This window comes from Corvus brachyrhynchos, unplaced genomic scaffold (genome assembly GCF_000691975.1).
Source record: "Corvus brachyrhynchos isolate BGI_N302 unplaced genomic scaffold, ASM69197v1 scaffold426, whole genome shotgun sequence".
Lineage (NCBI taxonomy): Eukaryota > Metazoa > Chordata > Aves > Passeriformes > Corvidae > Corvus > Corvus brachyrhynchos.
The window spans coordinates 350,105-363,747 of NW_008238653.1; the positions used below are offsets into that span (position 1 = coordinate 350,105).

Below are 13,643 nucleotides of genomic sequence, written 5' to 3' on the forward strand. Positions count from 1 at the left end.
CCGGCCGCTGGACCAGGGCCAGGAGGAGAGGGAACGGCCTCAGGCTGGGCCAGGGGAGGCTCAGGTTGGATATTGGGAACATTCCTTCCCCAGAAGGGCTGTCCAGCCCTGGCACAGCTGCCCAGGGCAGGGGTGGAGTCCCCATCACTGGAGGGATTTACCAGCCCTGTGGATGTGGGGGACATGGTCAGGGGTGGCCTTGGCAGTGCCGGGGGATGGTTGGACTCGATGGACTCAGAGGCCTTTTCCAACCTCAACAGTTCTGTGATTCTATGAATAAAACCCAAGAGGAATCAGTGATGCCCAGTCCCCTGGGTCCCCAGGCACTGACCAGTGTCCAGCCCGTCCCCCAGCCGTGACTGGCAGCTCCTGGCCCGCTCTCCCCAGTTTATCCTGGGCATGATGTTCTTTGCTGTGGGATATCCCTCTGGCCAGGTGGGCTCAGCTCTCCTGGCCATGCCCTCACCCTCCTGATACCCGAGCTCCCTGGCTGAGCCTGGGAAATCAAAAAGTCCTTGATCCAGAGCAGGCAGGGCTCAGGAACAACCAAACCACCCAGGTGTTACCAACACCACTCTCACACCCAAACACAGCACTGTCCCAGCCACCACAGAGAATATTAACTCCATCCCAGCCCATACCAGGACAATTCCCCCAAAAACCCCTGTATTTAAGGATAACACTCACCAAGGAGCTTGTGAACAGTGTGGGAATGCAAAACACAGGGACTGAGCACGAGGCCACGTCCCATAGGCACAGACCTGCCCTTTGGTCTGTGTCCACAGTTCCTCACCAGTAACCATCACTGCAGAGACAATACTGGTCCTCACTTCCACTAAAGCATTCCCCAGGGGCTCTGCTGCAACTCATCAAACCCCAGCGTTTTCCTTTCCCTTGGAACGTGCTCCCACCCCAAATCCCTTCCTTCACACCTGCCTACCCATCACACGAGCACCTGAACAGAACTGCAGCCTCCAGGACTTTGCCTGGAAGCTCCAGAGTATCCTGAAAGCCTTGGAAATGCTAAGGAAAGCCAGCTGGGAGCAGGCAGCACACCCCAAGCGATCCCTTGGTGTTATGTAAGGACCACAAGGTCATAAGAGGATTATCCCAGAATTTGCCAAATTGCCATGCCCAGCCAGGTGTGAGGAAGAGTAAACCCCCTTTCTCCCTGGTATTTTATAAAGTTAACCATTATTAAAGCTTTATTCTAGGGCAGATTTGTAGGTGACCAAATGACTGCTCATCACATGTCCCTCCTCTTCTCCACCCCTCTGTACTCACCCAGCCCCACGCTGGGGCCCAGCTCAACGTTAAACTCGCCTAATCTGGCTCCTGGGTTTAGGAAAAAAGTGAAAGAAAACCCTGGAGCAGAGCTGGAGCAGCTAAAGCCTGACAGGATGGAGGATTAAACCTCTTCTGACTGGGGAAAGACAGTCTCAGGAGCACAGACCGTGATGTCAGAACACATTTGTGCCTTTTGAGATAAAGAAATGAACAAGTGGAGGCTGAAAAGCCTGAGCTCTCAGGCTGTTCCTCTCCCTCAGGAAAAGCAGGCTGTTTGGAGCCAGGGCCATGGAACTCTTGCTGCTGCTCCCCAAAAACTTGGTGTTGTTACACTCAAACATGGAACTACAACACCAAAACCCCCTTAGGACCCTGTTCATCTCACCCAGGGCTCATTTATTCTGGAGCCTCAATAAATACAGCACATTCAGCTTAACCATCAATTTAAACAGTTACAAATATTAAATAAATCTCCTGAAAGAAACAGGTATCCTCAGCACTTCAGGGAAAAACAGGTAAAAGAAATGCAGACATTCCAGGATCAAATCCTAAGCCTGGTCTGTTAAACTGACCCTGCTTAGGCTTCAGTCCTTCCCTGCTGGCACAAGGTGGGAAAGCTGAACAGCTCCACTCAGGGCAACGTCTCCTTTTCTTCACGCAGGGTCTCGTTTGCATCTTGCCAAAGATTCAGATAATGCTCCTGACTGCTCTCCAGCTCTCCCAAAAAAGGGAAAAACCGATCTCCAAAGCAAGAGTAAGAAACTGCATCCCCCCCTTGCCACGTAGGAGGGAAATGAGTTCTGCTCAAGCAGCCCAGTGAATGGGGTGTGCAGAGGGGGGAGAGGATGGGGCTGGAAAAGCCAAGAGATCCCAGAATCCCTGAATTACTGAGGCTGGAAAAGCCCTCCCAGCCCATCGAGGCCAAGCTGTGCCCCATCCCCACCTTGTCCCCAGCCCAGAGCACTGAGTGTCACATCCAGGCCTTCCTGGGACACCTCCAGGGATGGGCACTCCAAACCTCCCTGGGCAGCTCCTGCCAATGTTTAACAACCCCTTCCAGGAAGGAATTCCTCCCGAAATTCCACTTCTTCCCCCCCCAGTATTTCTGCCTGAGCTCTGCACACAGGACCCAGCCTTTCTCTCACAGAGTTTTAATTACTGAGCAAACCCAAAAGGCCTCGTTACCCCCACTCCAAGATCCCTGAGTTATGTGAAACAATGGGTTGGGATGGCAATGTCCAGGGATACACAGCTGGAAGGACACACTTAAGGGACTTCAAACCAATATTGAGTCATGATTTTAGCACTGAGAAATCCTGGCACTGAGATGGTTTAGGACCTGCAGCTTCTACAACAAAGGCTTGCTTTAAAATATGGTCAAATCATGTACAAGGTGTTAACAAGTCCTTGTGTTTCCCTGCTTCAGCCACTTCTGCAATGCTAAAATATCAACCACCTATAATGAAATAAATAATACACATCTGAACTGCCCAAAGTTCCAAGTTTTCTAATAATCTCTTTGCCCATTCCCATCCTTCCTGCTCATCTGGTACCATGTAATAACTGTGTCAGCATGGAAAATTCCAAGTTACATTTTCTGTACTACAAGGCACCCGATGCACTTCTAAACAAAGCAAATAAATGCCCTAAACAGACCAGAATTCCCCATGCTGTGGTCCTGCAGGTTCTATTTATTCTCAGGAATCAAATCCCACTTTCCTCAACACTGATGAGCAGCAGGATCAAGGCAAAAAAAGAAAACTTCTTCTGAAGGAAGTCACTGAGTTACCAAAGGTTCTCCTCTTCTACCCAGCACAGATCAAGGCCACAAAATAAATAAAATCATCAAGGCACTTCTGGTCCCAGCTAACAATTCCCACTTGGGCAGGGAGGGAACAGCACACAGGCAAAGGGAGCAATCATTTAAATTGCTCACTGGGAAAGAAACCTATTGGATGACCCCAAATCTTACTCTGTTCCCTCTCATAGAAGAAAGCATCTGTTTAAAGCTCTCCTTTTCCTAAGGAATTCTTGATTAAGTTCTTAACACAAATAAATTGGTGAGGTTCCACTTCAAGTTGCTGGGGAAGTTCTGGGGTCCCCAGGTCCAGGACAGACATGGAGGGGCTGGAGCGTGTCCAGGGAAGGGAACTGGAAAACTCCTGAGGGAGCTGGGAAAGGGGCTGAGCCTGGAGCAAAGGAGGCTCAGGGGGGACCTTGTGGCTCTGCACAAGTCCCTGACAGGAGGGGGCAGCCGGGGGGGGTCGGGCTCTGCTCGAAGGGAAAAGGGACAGGAGGCGAGGGAGTGGCATCAGGCTGGGCCAGGGGAGGCTCAGGTTGGATATTGGGAACATTCCTTCCCCAGAAGGGCTGTCTGGCCCTGGCACAGCTGCCCAGGGCAGGGGTGGAGTGCCCATTGCTGGAGGGATTTAACAGCCCTGTGGATGTGGCACCTGGGGACAGGGGTGGGGGAGCTGCTGGATCTGATGATCTCAAAGATCTTTTCCAACCTTAATGATTCCATGATTCTAAACATCAGCTGGGCTGGAAAGTGCTCTTCACCAGCAGGGACAGCAGCATGTTTTGGTACCCATGCACACAACCAGCACATCCAGGCAGCAAGGAACCCAAGTAAGTAAAGCCTTGGGTCAGAAACATGGGATTTAGCTGTCAAACACTTGGGAGTGAAGCTCCAAGGCAGATGATGAAGGTTCCCATCTGCTGACCTCACCAGCAGCAGCTCGTCATCCACCTTTGTTCCTTGGATTTGCCATCCCCCAGAGTGGTGGCTCCTTGCACAGCTGTGCTGGTTTGGGACACTGTTTGTGGAGCATGGCAGCCACAGAATTTGGTCAAAGCCAAAACCACCCAACCCGAAATAATAATGTAAAGCACAGCCTCTCCTGGGGCCCAGCAGGGAGAGGTTATCTCACAGGCTGAAGGACCGAGGGCAAAAAGCAACAAACAGGGCTTGATCTCAACCCTGGCCTTGGAAATAAACGCTTCAGGCTGAGGCAGCAGCAGAGAAGGCCCTGTCTCAGCAGTGCCACAGGGAGCACAGGCGTTCCCTGATGTTTCAGTGCCGGTTTTTGGCCCGGTGCTTGGGACACTTACGCTCCACGGGAATTCCGTCCGCGTGGCCTTTGCCTTTGGGCTCCTGGCTCCCAGGTTTCGCATCGTTGTCGTCATCCAGCAGTGGCACATAGTCTGTCTTATCTACTGTCTCTCCAACCACATCATCGAACTTCTCGGCCTCCAGCGTGGCAATGAAGTCCCTTTTCACCTCCTCCTCGATGTCGTGGGGCGGCTCTGTGAGAGCATCGGCCAGGCTGAGGTTGTGGTCCAGGTCAGCCATGCCTGAGCACCTCTGCACCTGCAACCCGCGCCCAGGGAGACAAAGACACGTTTCATCAGAGGTCTCTTCTGTCACTCACTTTGGTGCTGACCACTGCGTGTCCCCCGTGCCTTCACACCACGAGAAACGTTTGTTTAGTGCTCAGTAATTCCCAGATGTTTCTGAACCCCCCCACCAGAACAGAAATAAACCGGGATCATCTAAAGCGGGTTTAGCTCGTGGACGTTACATTTTGTGGGATCTTTTATCAGAACCTTAAATAAAAAATGTGAAAAATGACTCCCAGCACCTGGCCAGGGTAACCATGGTGTGACATTGACTCCTGCCCTGCCCCAGATCTGGAGTTAATTACACCCCTCAGCAGCACAAAGATAAATGACGCAAGAGAATTTAGTGCTGGGCTTGACTCCACCCAGCCTCCCCTATGGAGATTAGGATTTTACATAATCTCTGATGTATACTTCAGTGCTGCTCCTGATCCCTCCCAGAGGGTCCTGCAGCATGGTCATGTCCTCAGCAAACCTTGCTAATCCCAGCAAACCCCCTCCAGCCCTGGGATTTGGGAGGGAAAGTGACGTTTTAATAATGTTTACGTGAAAAAAATATAGCAAAGTGCAGACATAGGCATTACATCCACAGCTACGAACTGGAAGCAGCAGAGAGGTAATCACCAGCTATCCCTCCCTGTGTTCAATTTAATTCCTGGCACCAAACTGAAAATGCACCTGAACTGACTCATCTCCAGCCTTCAAGCTGGCACAACACACACACAGCACCAAGTCTTTACTCTTTCACGTTTCAGCCTTTTCAAGGAATTCTTGGGAACAAGAGCCAACAAAAACTGCTGGAATGTATAGAAAGTCCTTGTCCCCAGTCCCTCTGCAGCTCTGCTGGAGCCCCTTTAGGCCCTGCACGGGGCTCTGAGCTCTCCCTGTGTCCTTCCCTTCTCCAGGGGAACATTCCCAGCTCTCCCAGCCTGGCTCCAGAGCAGAGGGGCTCCGGCCTCTCCTTAGGAAAATCGGGAGCTGCTGACACAGAGCTGCAGCCACAGCCCGAGGAACACAAGGGACACTTGTGTGTGCTGGGTCATGAGGGGCAACCCAAGTGGCCACTGTGCAGCAGCCCAGGCTCACTGCCTTCCATGGGGTGGCAGAACACAGATCCTCTTGTTCCCAAAAAACAAAGGCTCCTACTCCTTGAACTCCAGGAAATTCTGTGTCAGCACTACAGGGCCACCACATACCTACAGGCTCCAGCCTCACATTCCTTAGGAACAATGCTATCCCACTGATAGTGGTGTTTCTGTCCTTCCAGGCAATGGTATATTATGGAAACTAATTCAGTTCAAGCTCCTCTTTTTTTATTCTTTGAACAATAAAAGGTCAGGCTTGCAGGCAGACCACACTTCAGGCAGCAACTGCAGCTCTTGTCGGTTCAGATAAAGGCCCTGAATCACCACTTGGAAATCCAGAGGTGAAAAGTTTGGAGCTCTTCACCACCCCCTGCGCAGGGTCACAGCTGAATGAATTATGGTTAGTAAAAAAACCTTTCTATACTTAAGTGAAAGAGTCCTATCAAAAACGTTTCTTTCAGAGTTCCTGACTATTTTAAGACAAAACACCACCCAGATGTGCACACAGCTGGCTGCATTACCCTGTGGGGAGCACCAGCCAGGGAAGGCACTTGCAGAAGTTTTATCCCTGCCCTGGCCAGTCTCCTCCAAGGAACAAACAAATGGGGCTCAGAAAGAGCCAAATTTTCAGCCACACCCTCCTTTGCTTTCAGCTCACAAGTGAACTGATGGCTTTAGGTCAGTGAGTCTCAGTGTGGAGCAACGAACATTTAATCATTTTCTTCTGAAAATGTCATTTAGCATCAGAAGAAAAACAGAATTTAAATTTCCCAACAAGCTGCATCATGAGCACAGAGTGCCTGAGGGGGAAAAGGTCCTTGAGTCCATCGACTCCAACCATCCCCAGCACTGCCAAGGCCACCCCTGCCCCATGTCCCCAAGTGCCACATCCACAGGGCTGGTAAATCCCTCCAGCAATGGGCACTCCACCCCTGCCCTGGGCAGCTGTGCCAGGGCCAGACAGCCCTTCTGGGGAATGAACGTTCCCAATATCCAACCTGAGCCTCCCCTGGCACAGCTGGAAGCTGTTTCCTCTCCTCCTGTCCCTGTTCCCTGGGAGCAGAGCCCGACATGGAGTCGGCTGCACTCCGTGGAACAGCTGCCATAAAATACATGGCATCTGGGGGCTGTGTGGCACTGACAGTGCTGCTACTTCAGGCCTACATAGGAACTAGGACACGGGAGTGATCTACTTTCCGGGGAAAAGTAATAATGAGGTTATGCAGCCTTATCAGCAGGACACCTCCTTGTCCATATTTAGCTAAATAGGGAATGTAGAAACGATGCATAAAAGTAAACCAGGGTAACTAAGAAAAGCCATTTCCAATACAGCACTGGTGTCTCAGACACGCAGGAGCACCTGGCACAAACTGCAGGGATCCCTCCTCAGCCCAGGTGGGCTCCAAGCACAGCCACAGCAGCCCTGGGAATTCCTGCCTTTCCATCTCCAGGGTTAGAGCAGCCGAACTGCACCAATTCCCAGATTCCCAGGGCTTGTCTGCTAACCAAAGCAAAAGGAAAATGAGGATATTGCAGGGATTGTGCCCAAGGGTAGAAAGCAAATCCCAGAGCATATTCATGTGGTGAGCAGCTTAGAGAGACAGATCCTTCCTACCCAGTTTCCATTCATATGGAACAGGCTGGCTGGGAAGCATTAAAAAATCCTCAGCAAGATGCACCTTAATCCCCTGCCTCCACAGCTCTGGAAATCAGACATTAACAGAGCACAGGGAAGAGGAATGCTGGCATTAACCTGGGGATGAGAGGGAAAAACTGAGGAGTGACTGAGGCTTCTGAAGGCAGAGGTTTAGAAATGCACTGAAACCCCTTCCTGGAAAGGCTGGGCAGGCACTGGAACTGCCCAGAGAGGTTTGGAGTGCCCATCCCTGGAGGTGTCCAAGGAATGACTGGAGGTGGCACTCAGTGCTCTGGGCTGGGGACAAGGTGGGCATCAGGCACAGCCTGGACTCCATGGGCTGGGAGAGCTTTTCCAGCCTCAGGGATTCTGAATAATTCTTCAGCAGTGGAAGAGCTGCTGAGATCCTCGGGGCTGTTAAATCAGCAGAGGGAGGGGAGCAGCAGTGGGTGACTCCAGGTTTGTATCCTGGAAGAGCCTAGGAGGACAGCCCAGCCCTCCCTGGCAACACCAAGGGAGGAGTCTGCTCTCAGGAAAGGTGTGAAGGAGCACGGAACAGCCCTGCCAGTGCCACAGTGACAGCTGCACTACAGACAAGGAGAAGGGGTTTCCTGTAGCTACACATTCCAGGAAATCTTCAAATTATCCCAAAGCAAATCAATCATGTTCCTTTAACTCACACATTATTTTTACACGGGAGGATTGTTTAGATCCCTCCTGTTCCAGGCACAGCTGATCTGTTACACTCAGGGTTTGCCCCATCTGTTCTTCTCCACGCTCAGAATCTCTGTGTACTCAGTGAGTAACCTGTTTGTGGGGATAAATAAAATCCATCTCTCCTCAGCTAATCTGCAAGATTCAGCAGGGTTATTTCAATCCCTCACCACATCACAGACCCCGATCCTGGTGTCTTGTTCCAAAGAGTTCCAACTGTTCACTGGTTTTTAGTCAAGGCTGCCCCATCCCTGGCAGTGTCCCAGAAGGGTTTGGGTGGGAAGGACCTTAAAGCCCGTCCAGTGCCAGCCCTGCCATGGGCAGGGACACCTCCCACTGTCCCAGGCTGCTCCAAGCCCCATCCAACCTGGCCTTGGACACTTCCATGGATCCAGGGGTATCTACAACTTCTCAGGGTGTCAAGAACTTCTCTTCAGCAACTTCCTTGCCCAGGTTTTACTTTAAGTGAGCCCCTGGAACAACTTCCCAGTGCCATCATCCCACTCACCACCCTCTGGAAAGGGAGGCAAATCAAAACCTGCGTGAGCCACAGCCTCCAGCTCCCCATCCAGGGAAGAGTGGAATTTATTTCCTCAACTTTGTGCTTCCATTTTGCAGCCCCCCTGACTGCTCGGTTGTGTTCCTGCCTCCGGGCACGCACAGGCTTGGAATTTCAAGTTATGATCAGTCTGACCCAGATTTTGTGTGTCTTGTCTGAAGGCAGAGAAAGAGGAGAGTGGGCACAGGGATGCTGCCAAAGAAACCTCAAACTTGAAAGCCTGTAAACTGTCCAAACAGAATCATACTCAGTGGGGGACACTGCTGTACTTCCCTGGGATTTCTGGCAGAGGGAATGATGGCTTTTCCCAGAGGAGCACCCCCAGGTACCAGTTCCAGCCCTGCAGTGACAGTGACACAGCATTCCAGCCCGCTCCAGAGCCCTGCCAGGCTCCTGGCAGGAATCCATGGCTCCATCCTGCTCCAAACGGGCTGGACTCGGCCTCTGGCCCAGCAACCTTCCTGCCAGAGAGGGAAGAGAAATCTGCTCCCAAGCAGGAGGAACAGTGAAGTAACACTTCCTCGCTTTTGCTGCTTTAAAGGAGACTCTGATGCCCAAATTTACGAGAAGCACAGCCATTATTTCATCAGATCCACTTGCCCCTTTAAAATTAGCTCCTAACTCCATCCCGAACGAAATGCCTGGCTGGAAGAAACAGGGACAGCTTGGTCATAATTCCCATTTCTCCTGGGTAAGTCAGGTTGCTTTTCTTAGCTGGAGCTGCTGGGAGCACTCGGCCGTGGCTGCTGAGGCGTGAGGAAACAGGAGAGCAGAGATCTGCTAAGTCATCCTCCTTCCCAGAGTCCTGGAATCCATGGAAAGGGTTTCTGCATCCATCCTTCCAGAGGAGAGGACACAGCAACCACTCGAGTCGCTGACGTTCCTTACAATCCATGGCTGGGCACAAAAATCTATGACCCAACTGAATTTTTTGTAATTTTTTTGGCACAGTCTAAACCCATGGGATTCACTTATTGTTTTAGACACAGCAAGAGCTCTGCTGTGCGGCTGTTTCTGGAGCCACAGGAAAATCCCACAAATCACCAGAAGCTTCTTAGAGGCAAAGAGATGGAAGGTGAGAGATCTTTAATAAAATCTCTCCAACACTTATAATCACTCTCAGCTCAAGTGCTGGAAAAAGCAGCCTCAGAATGGGTGTCCTGGATTCCAGAATTCAGGCATCAGTTCCCCAAGGACTCCCTGAAGTGCAGGTGCCACCCCCTCCGGGCAAAGGGAAAGTCTCCGGTTCTTTGGGATGCTCCAGACCTGCCCCATGGCACCATCAAAACAGGGTTAATTAGGAGATTCCAGATATTTCCACAGCAAAATCAAACACCAAATTTCAACTTGGAGGTGCTGCTGAAACCAGAGTGAGCTGGCAGCTTCCTTGGAGCTCCTGGGAGAGCAGACAGGGAGGCAGCACACCAAATATTCCTGATTTCTAGTGCATGTTTGGACTTCCAGCAGATCAGGATTTCAGGGAGAGTCACAGAACCACGTTCTCCTTCAATCCATAAACACAGCAAGAGATTTTCCAGCTGTTATTTACAGGGCTTAAGTGATTGCTGCCTCCTGTGTGAGGGACAAGGGACGAGGCAGGACCAGAGGAGGCAGATTTGGGGACAAAGAGAGCAGGTTTGGGTGCAAGGGGAGCAGGTTTGGGGCATTTGGTGATTTTAAGCTTGGACTCCTGAAACAGACAAAGCACTTGTGGAGCTGTTTCCCTCCTCAGCACAAACTGCCCGAGCCTTGTGGCTCACTTTAATTACTCAGAATAAATTCAGCCAGCCCCAGAGGCTCCAAGCTGCTACACAAAACCCGCCAGAAACGCACAAGTGAAGGGGAAACAGTTGCTACTATTGCCTCCACGAGGGAACGCAAGGACAGCACACCTATTTCCACTCAGGAATCCCAGATTCCCCCTTGCAGGGCCTAAAGGGGCTCCAGGAGAGCTGCAGAGGGACTGGGGACAAGGCCTGGAGGGACAGGACACAGGGAATGGCTTCCCAGTGCCAGAGGGCAGGGCTGGATGGGAGATTGGGAATTGGGAATTGCTGGCTGGGAGGGTGGGGAGGGGCTGGGCTGGAATTGCCAGAGCAGCTGGGGCTGCCCCTGGATCCCTGGCAGTGCCCAAGGCCAGGCTGGACATTGGGGCTGGGAGCAGCCTGGGACAGTGGGAGGTGTCCCTGCCCATGGCAGGGGTTGCACTGGATGATCCTTAAGGTTCTTTCCAGCCCAAACCAGGCTGGGATTCCAGGATTCCAACCATGAAATAGCTCTGAAGGCTTCATGCAGATCCAAGTCCCTTCCACAATCCCTTTATGGCCACACAGCAGACAATAAACAGGAAGTTTTAAGTTCTCACTTCAGATGGGTTTGATGAAGTTTCAACATGATCCCAAAGCCGAGGCAGAGCTTCAGCCCCGATTGCTTCCTCCTCTCACTGTCTGCTCTCAGCCACTTCCTCTCCCATCTCCTCCTTCCACGTCTCGGGTCAGGAACAACCTCTCCCTCAGCCTCTGGCTCTGCCTGCTGCTCCCACCTGGCCTTCCAAGAGTGGGGAAACCTGAGGCTCCTCCAGGGAGCGTGCAGGAGATGCTGGGGCTGGGGGGCTGAATTCCCTGCCATGGGAACACCAGATCTGCAATAAACCAGGAGCAACTGGCGGAGCAGGACGGGAATGGCCACAGCGAGGCCGTGGAGATGTGACAGGCAAGGTCACCGGGACAAACCAAGCTCTGGCTGGCCAGGGCCAGTTCTTTTTCACAGGCCATACTTCAGCTTTTCTGAGTTATAACTTTAAAGTTTCAAAGCTGATTGCTTGAAGTGCAGTTTGTCCACTTAATGATGTCTTGTAAGTCTTTCCATAATCCTGGGGTTTATTCAGGATGTCCAAGAGTGTCCATCAATTTGCAGGGCTTCATTCCTTGGGGAATGAGCCATTTCTCTGCTTCAAGCATTATTTTTGCTGTTATTAGTACTGCAAATAAACCCAGCTTGCTGCATCCAAGTCCTTAATGATGATTTCTGCTCCATAATCAGAAACATTTTCGTCAGCTCCATTTCCCTTAGGAAAGCACTGATAAAGCCAACGAGCCGTGCCTTCCCCATCATCAATTATTCAGAAGCCATGTGAATTAGTAGAGCCGCCGCGAACAGTCTCCCAGCAGTCCTGCCTCGTTGGGAATGTTAAAGAGATCCTCTCAATTTCTGGAGATTTGAGGCAACTTCTATTTTCTTCCTGCCTTGCAGCCACTCATGGCTTGGGGAGCTCACACTTCATGGAATGATAAAGTCTCCAAGGATAACCAGGCAGAAATCCCACAGCAGCCAGAGGCAAGTTGTAAAACAAGCTCCTCTCTCCACGTGTGGAGCTCCTGCTCACTGTCAGCTCAAAAGCCATGACTGAAGGTGGCCTGAAGGCTGCCAGGCCAGCATTTCCCAGCTTTACTACAGCAGTTCCCACCTGCTCTTTTTATATTCACTAACACTAAAATTATCTGTACTTGATTCAACAAAAAAAAGGAACATTTTTTTCCTTTAACATACAGGGACTTCAAAGGGAAGTGCAGGACCAGAAGGGCATCCAGGGGAGGCAACAGCAACCAGGATGACTCGAGGCTACTTGAGTTCAGCTGATATGGGGGTGTCAGTCAAAGGTCAGACTCGATGATCTCAGAGGTCTTTTTCCATCTTAAAGATTCTGTGAACCTTCAGAGTGCATCCAAGGAATGTCACACAATCCCTGCACTGCATGAAGGAAAAGCTCCCAACACCCATAAAGCTGCACTGGAGCTGCAAGACTGTGGTAGGAACTATGGCAACCCCAAACCCTGAAGGGACAATGCCCATTTACAGCTGAACAACCCCACAGTGACACGGCTGCTCCAGGGCAGAGGTCCTGCCCCAGGAGGATGTTTTCCAAGGAATTCAGCCTTATGCCAGCGGGGACGGATCGATGCCCCACGCAGCCTCTCAGCTTTGCACCTGCCCCTACAATGAGCTCTTCAGAGAGGAGTTCAAGGCTCTGCACTGCTCACTCCAAATACGACCTGTGCCCCAGCCAGAACACGCTTTACAGGGAGCCTGGTCCTTGAGGGAGCTGGGGCACTCCAGCATTTACCTTGGCTGTAATTCCGCACCGGAATCGATCTCACCACAGGCCTCACCAGAGAGAGGTCTCTGGCGATCCCAGCACAGGCCAAAACCTGCTAGCAGCCAAAGACTCTGCCAACTGCTGCTTCCCATCTTGCTGTCAATGCATCCCACAGAGCATCCCCTTCCAAACACCTGGAGCAGGGCCCCACGCAGCCGGGATTCCGGTGAGGAATCACCTGCACAGGTGGGAACTGCCCTGCACATTCCATCAGGCTGCACTAAACATCTCCCTCTCTCACCGCACAGCTGCCTGGAGAGAACCAATGCCATCATTCCCAGGTACTATGGAAGGTTCCAGATCCCTACACAAAGGGTGCACTGTGGCCAGGGCTGTCACTGGCAGAGGAAAGGGAACAGAGAAATAAATACTGATACTTCAGCACTTCGAGGAATTCCAGTGGCGGGAAACATGAATATAATATGTCCCTTATTAACATCATTTTCAACTCAGTATAAGCAGTTGAAAAATAAAGTCTACACTCTGCACTTATGCAAAGTAAAAGTAATTAGCTGGAGCCAGATCTCCGTCAAAGATCAAGGCAGAAGGAATATCCAAATGCAAGAGAACCAGGGAAAATTCCTGTTTGAGCATGTCTAAATACACACACAAGTGTGCAGGCACCCGGTATCATGGAATGGTATCCCAGGATGGTTTGGGTTGGAGAGACCTTAAGGATCATCCAGTGCCAGCCCTGCCATGGACAGGGACGCCTTCCACTGTTCCAGGCTGCTCCAAGCCCCGTCCAGCCTGGCCTTGGGCACTGCCAGGGATCCAGGGGCAGCCCCAGCTGCTCTGGACCCG

General features: G+C 51.5%; 1 protein-coding gene across 1 annotated transcript in view; it reads right to left on the reverse strand.

The window, feature by feature from the left end:
* MAP4 (microtubule associated protein 4) overlaps positions 1 to 13,643 on the reverse strand; it is a 120,832-nt gene that overhangs the window by 95,521 nt on the left and 11,668 nt on the right. The window contains exon 2 of the mRNA XM_017737674.1: positions 4,402 to 4,660. Coding sequence (XP_017593163.1) covers positions 4,402 to 4,642 — 241 coding nt within the window. The 5' untranslated portion in view covers positions 4,643 to 4,660. The remainder of the gene's footprint in view (positions 1 to 4,401; positions 4,661 to 13,643) is intronic.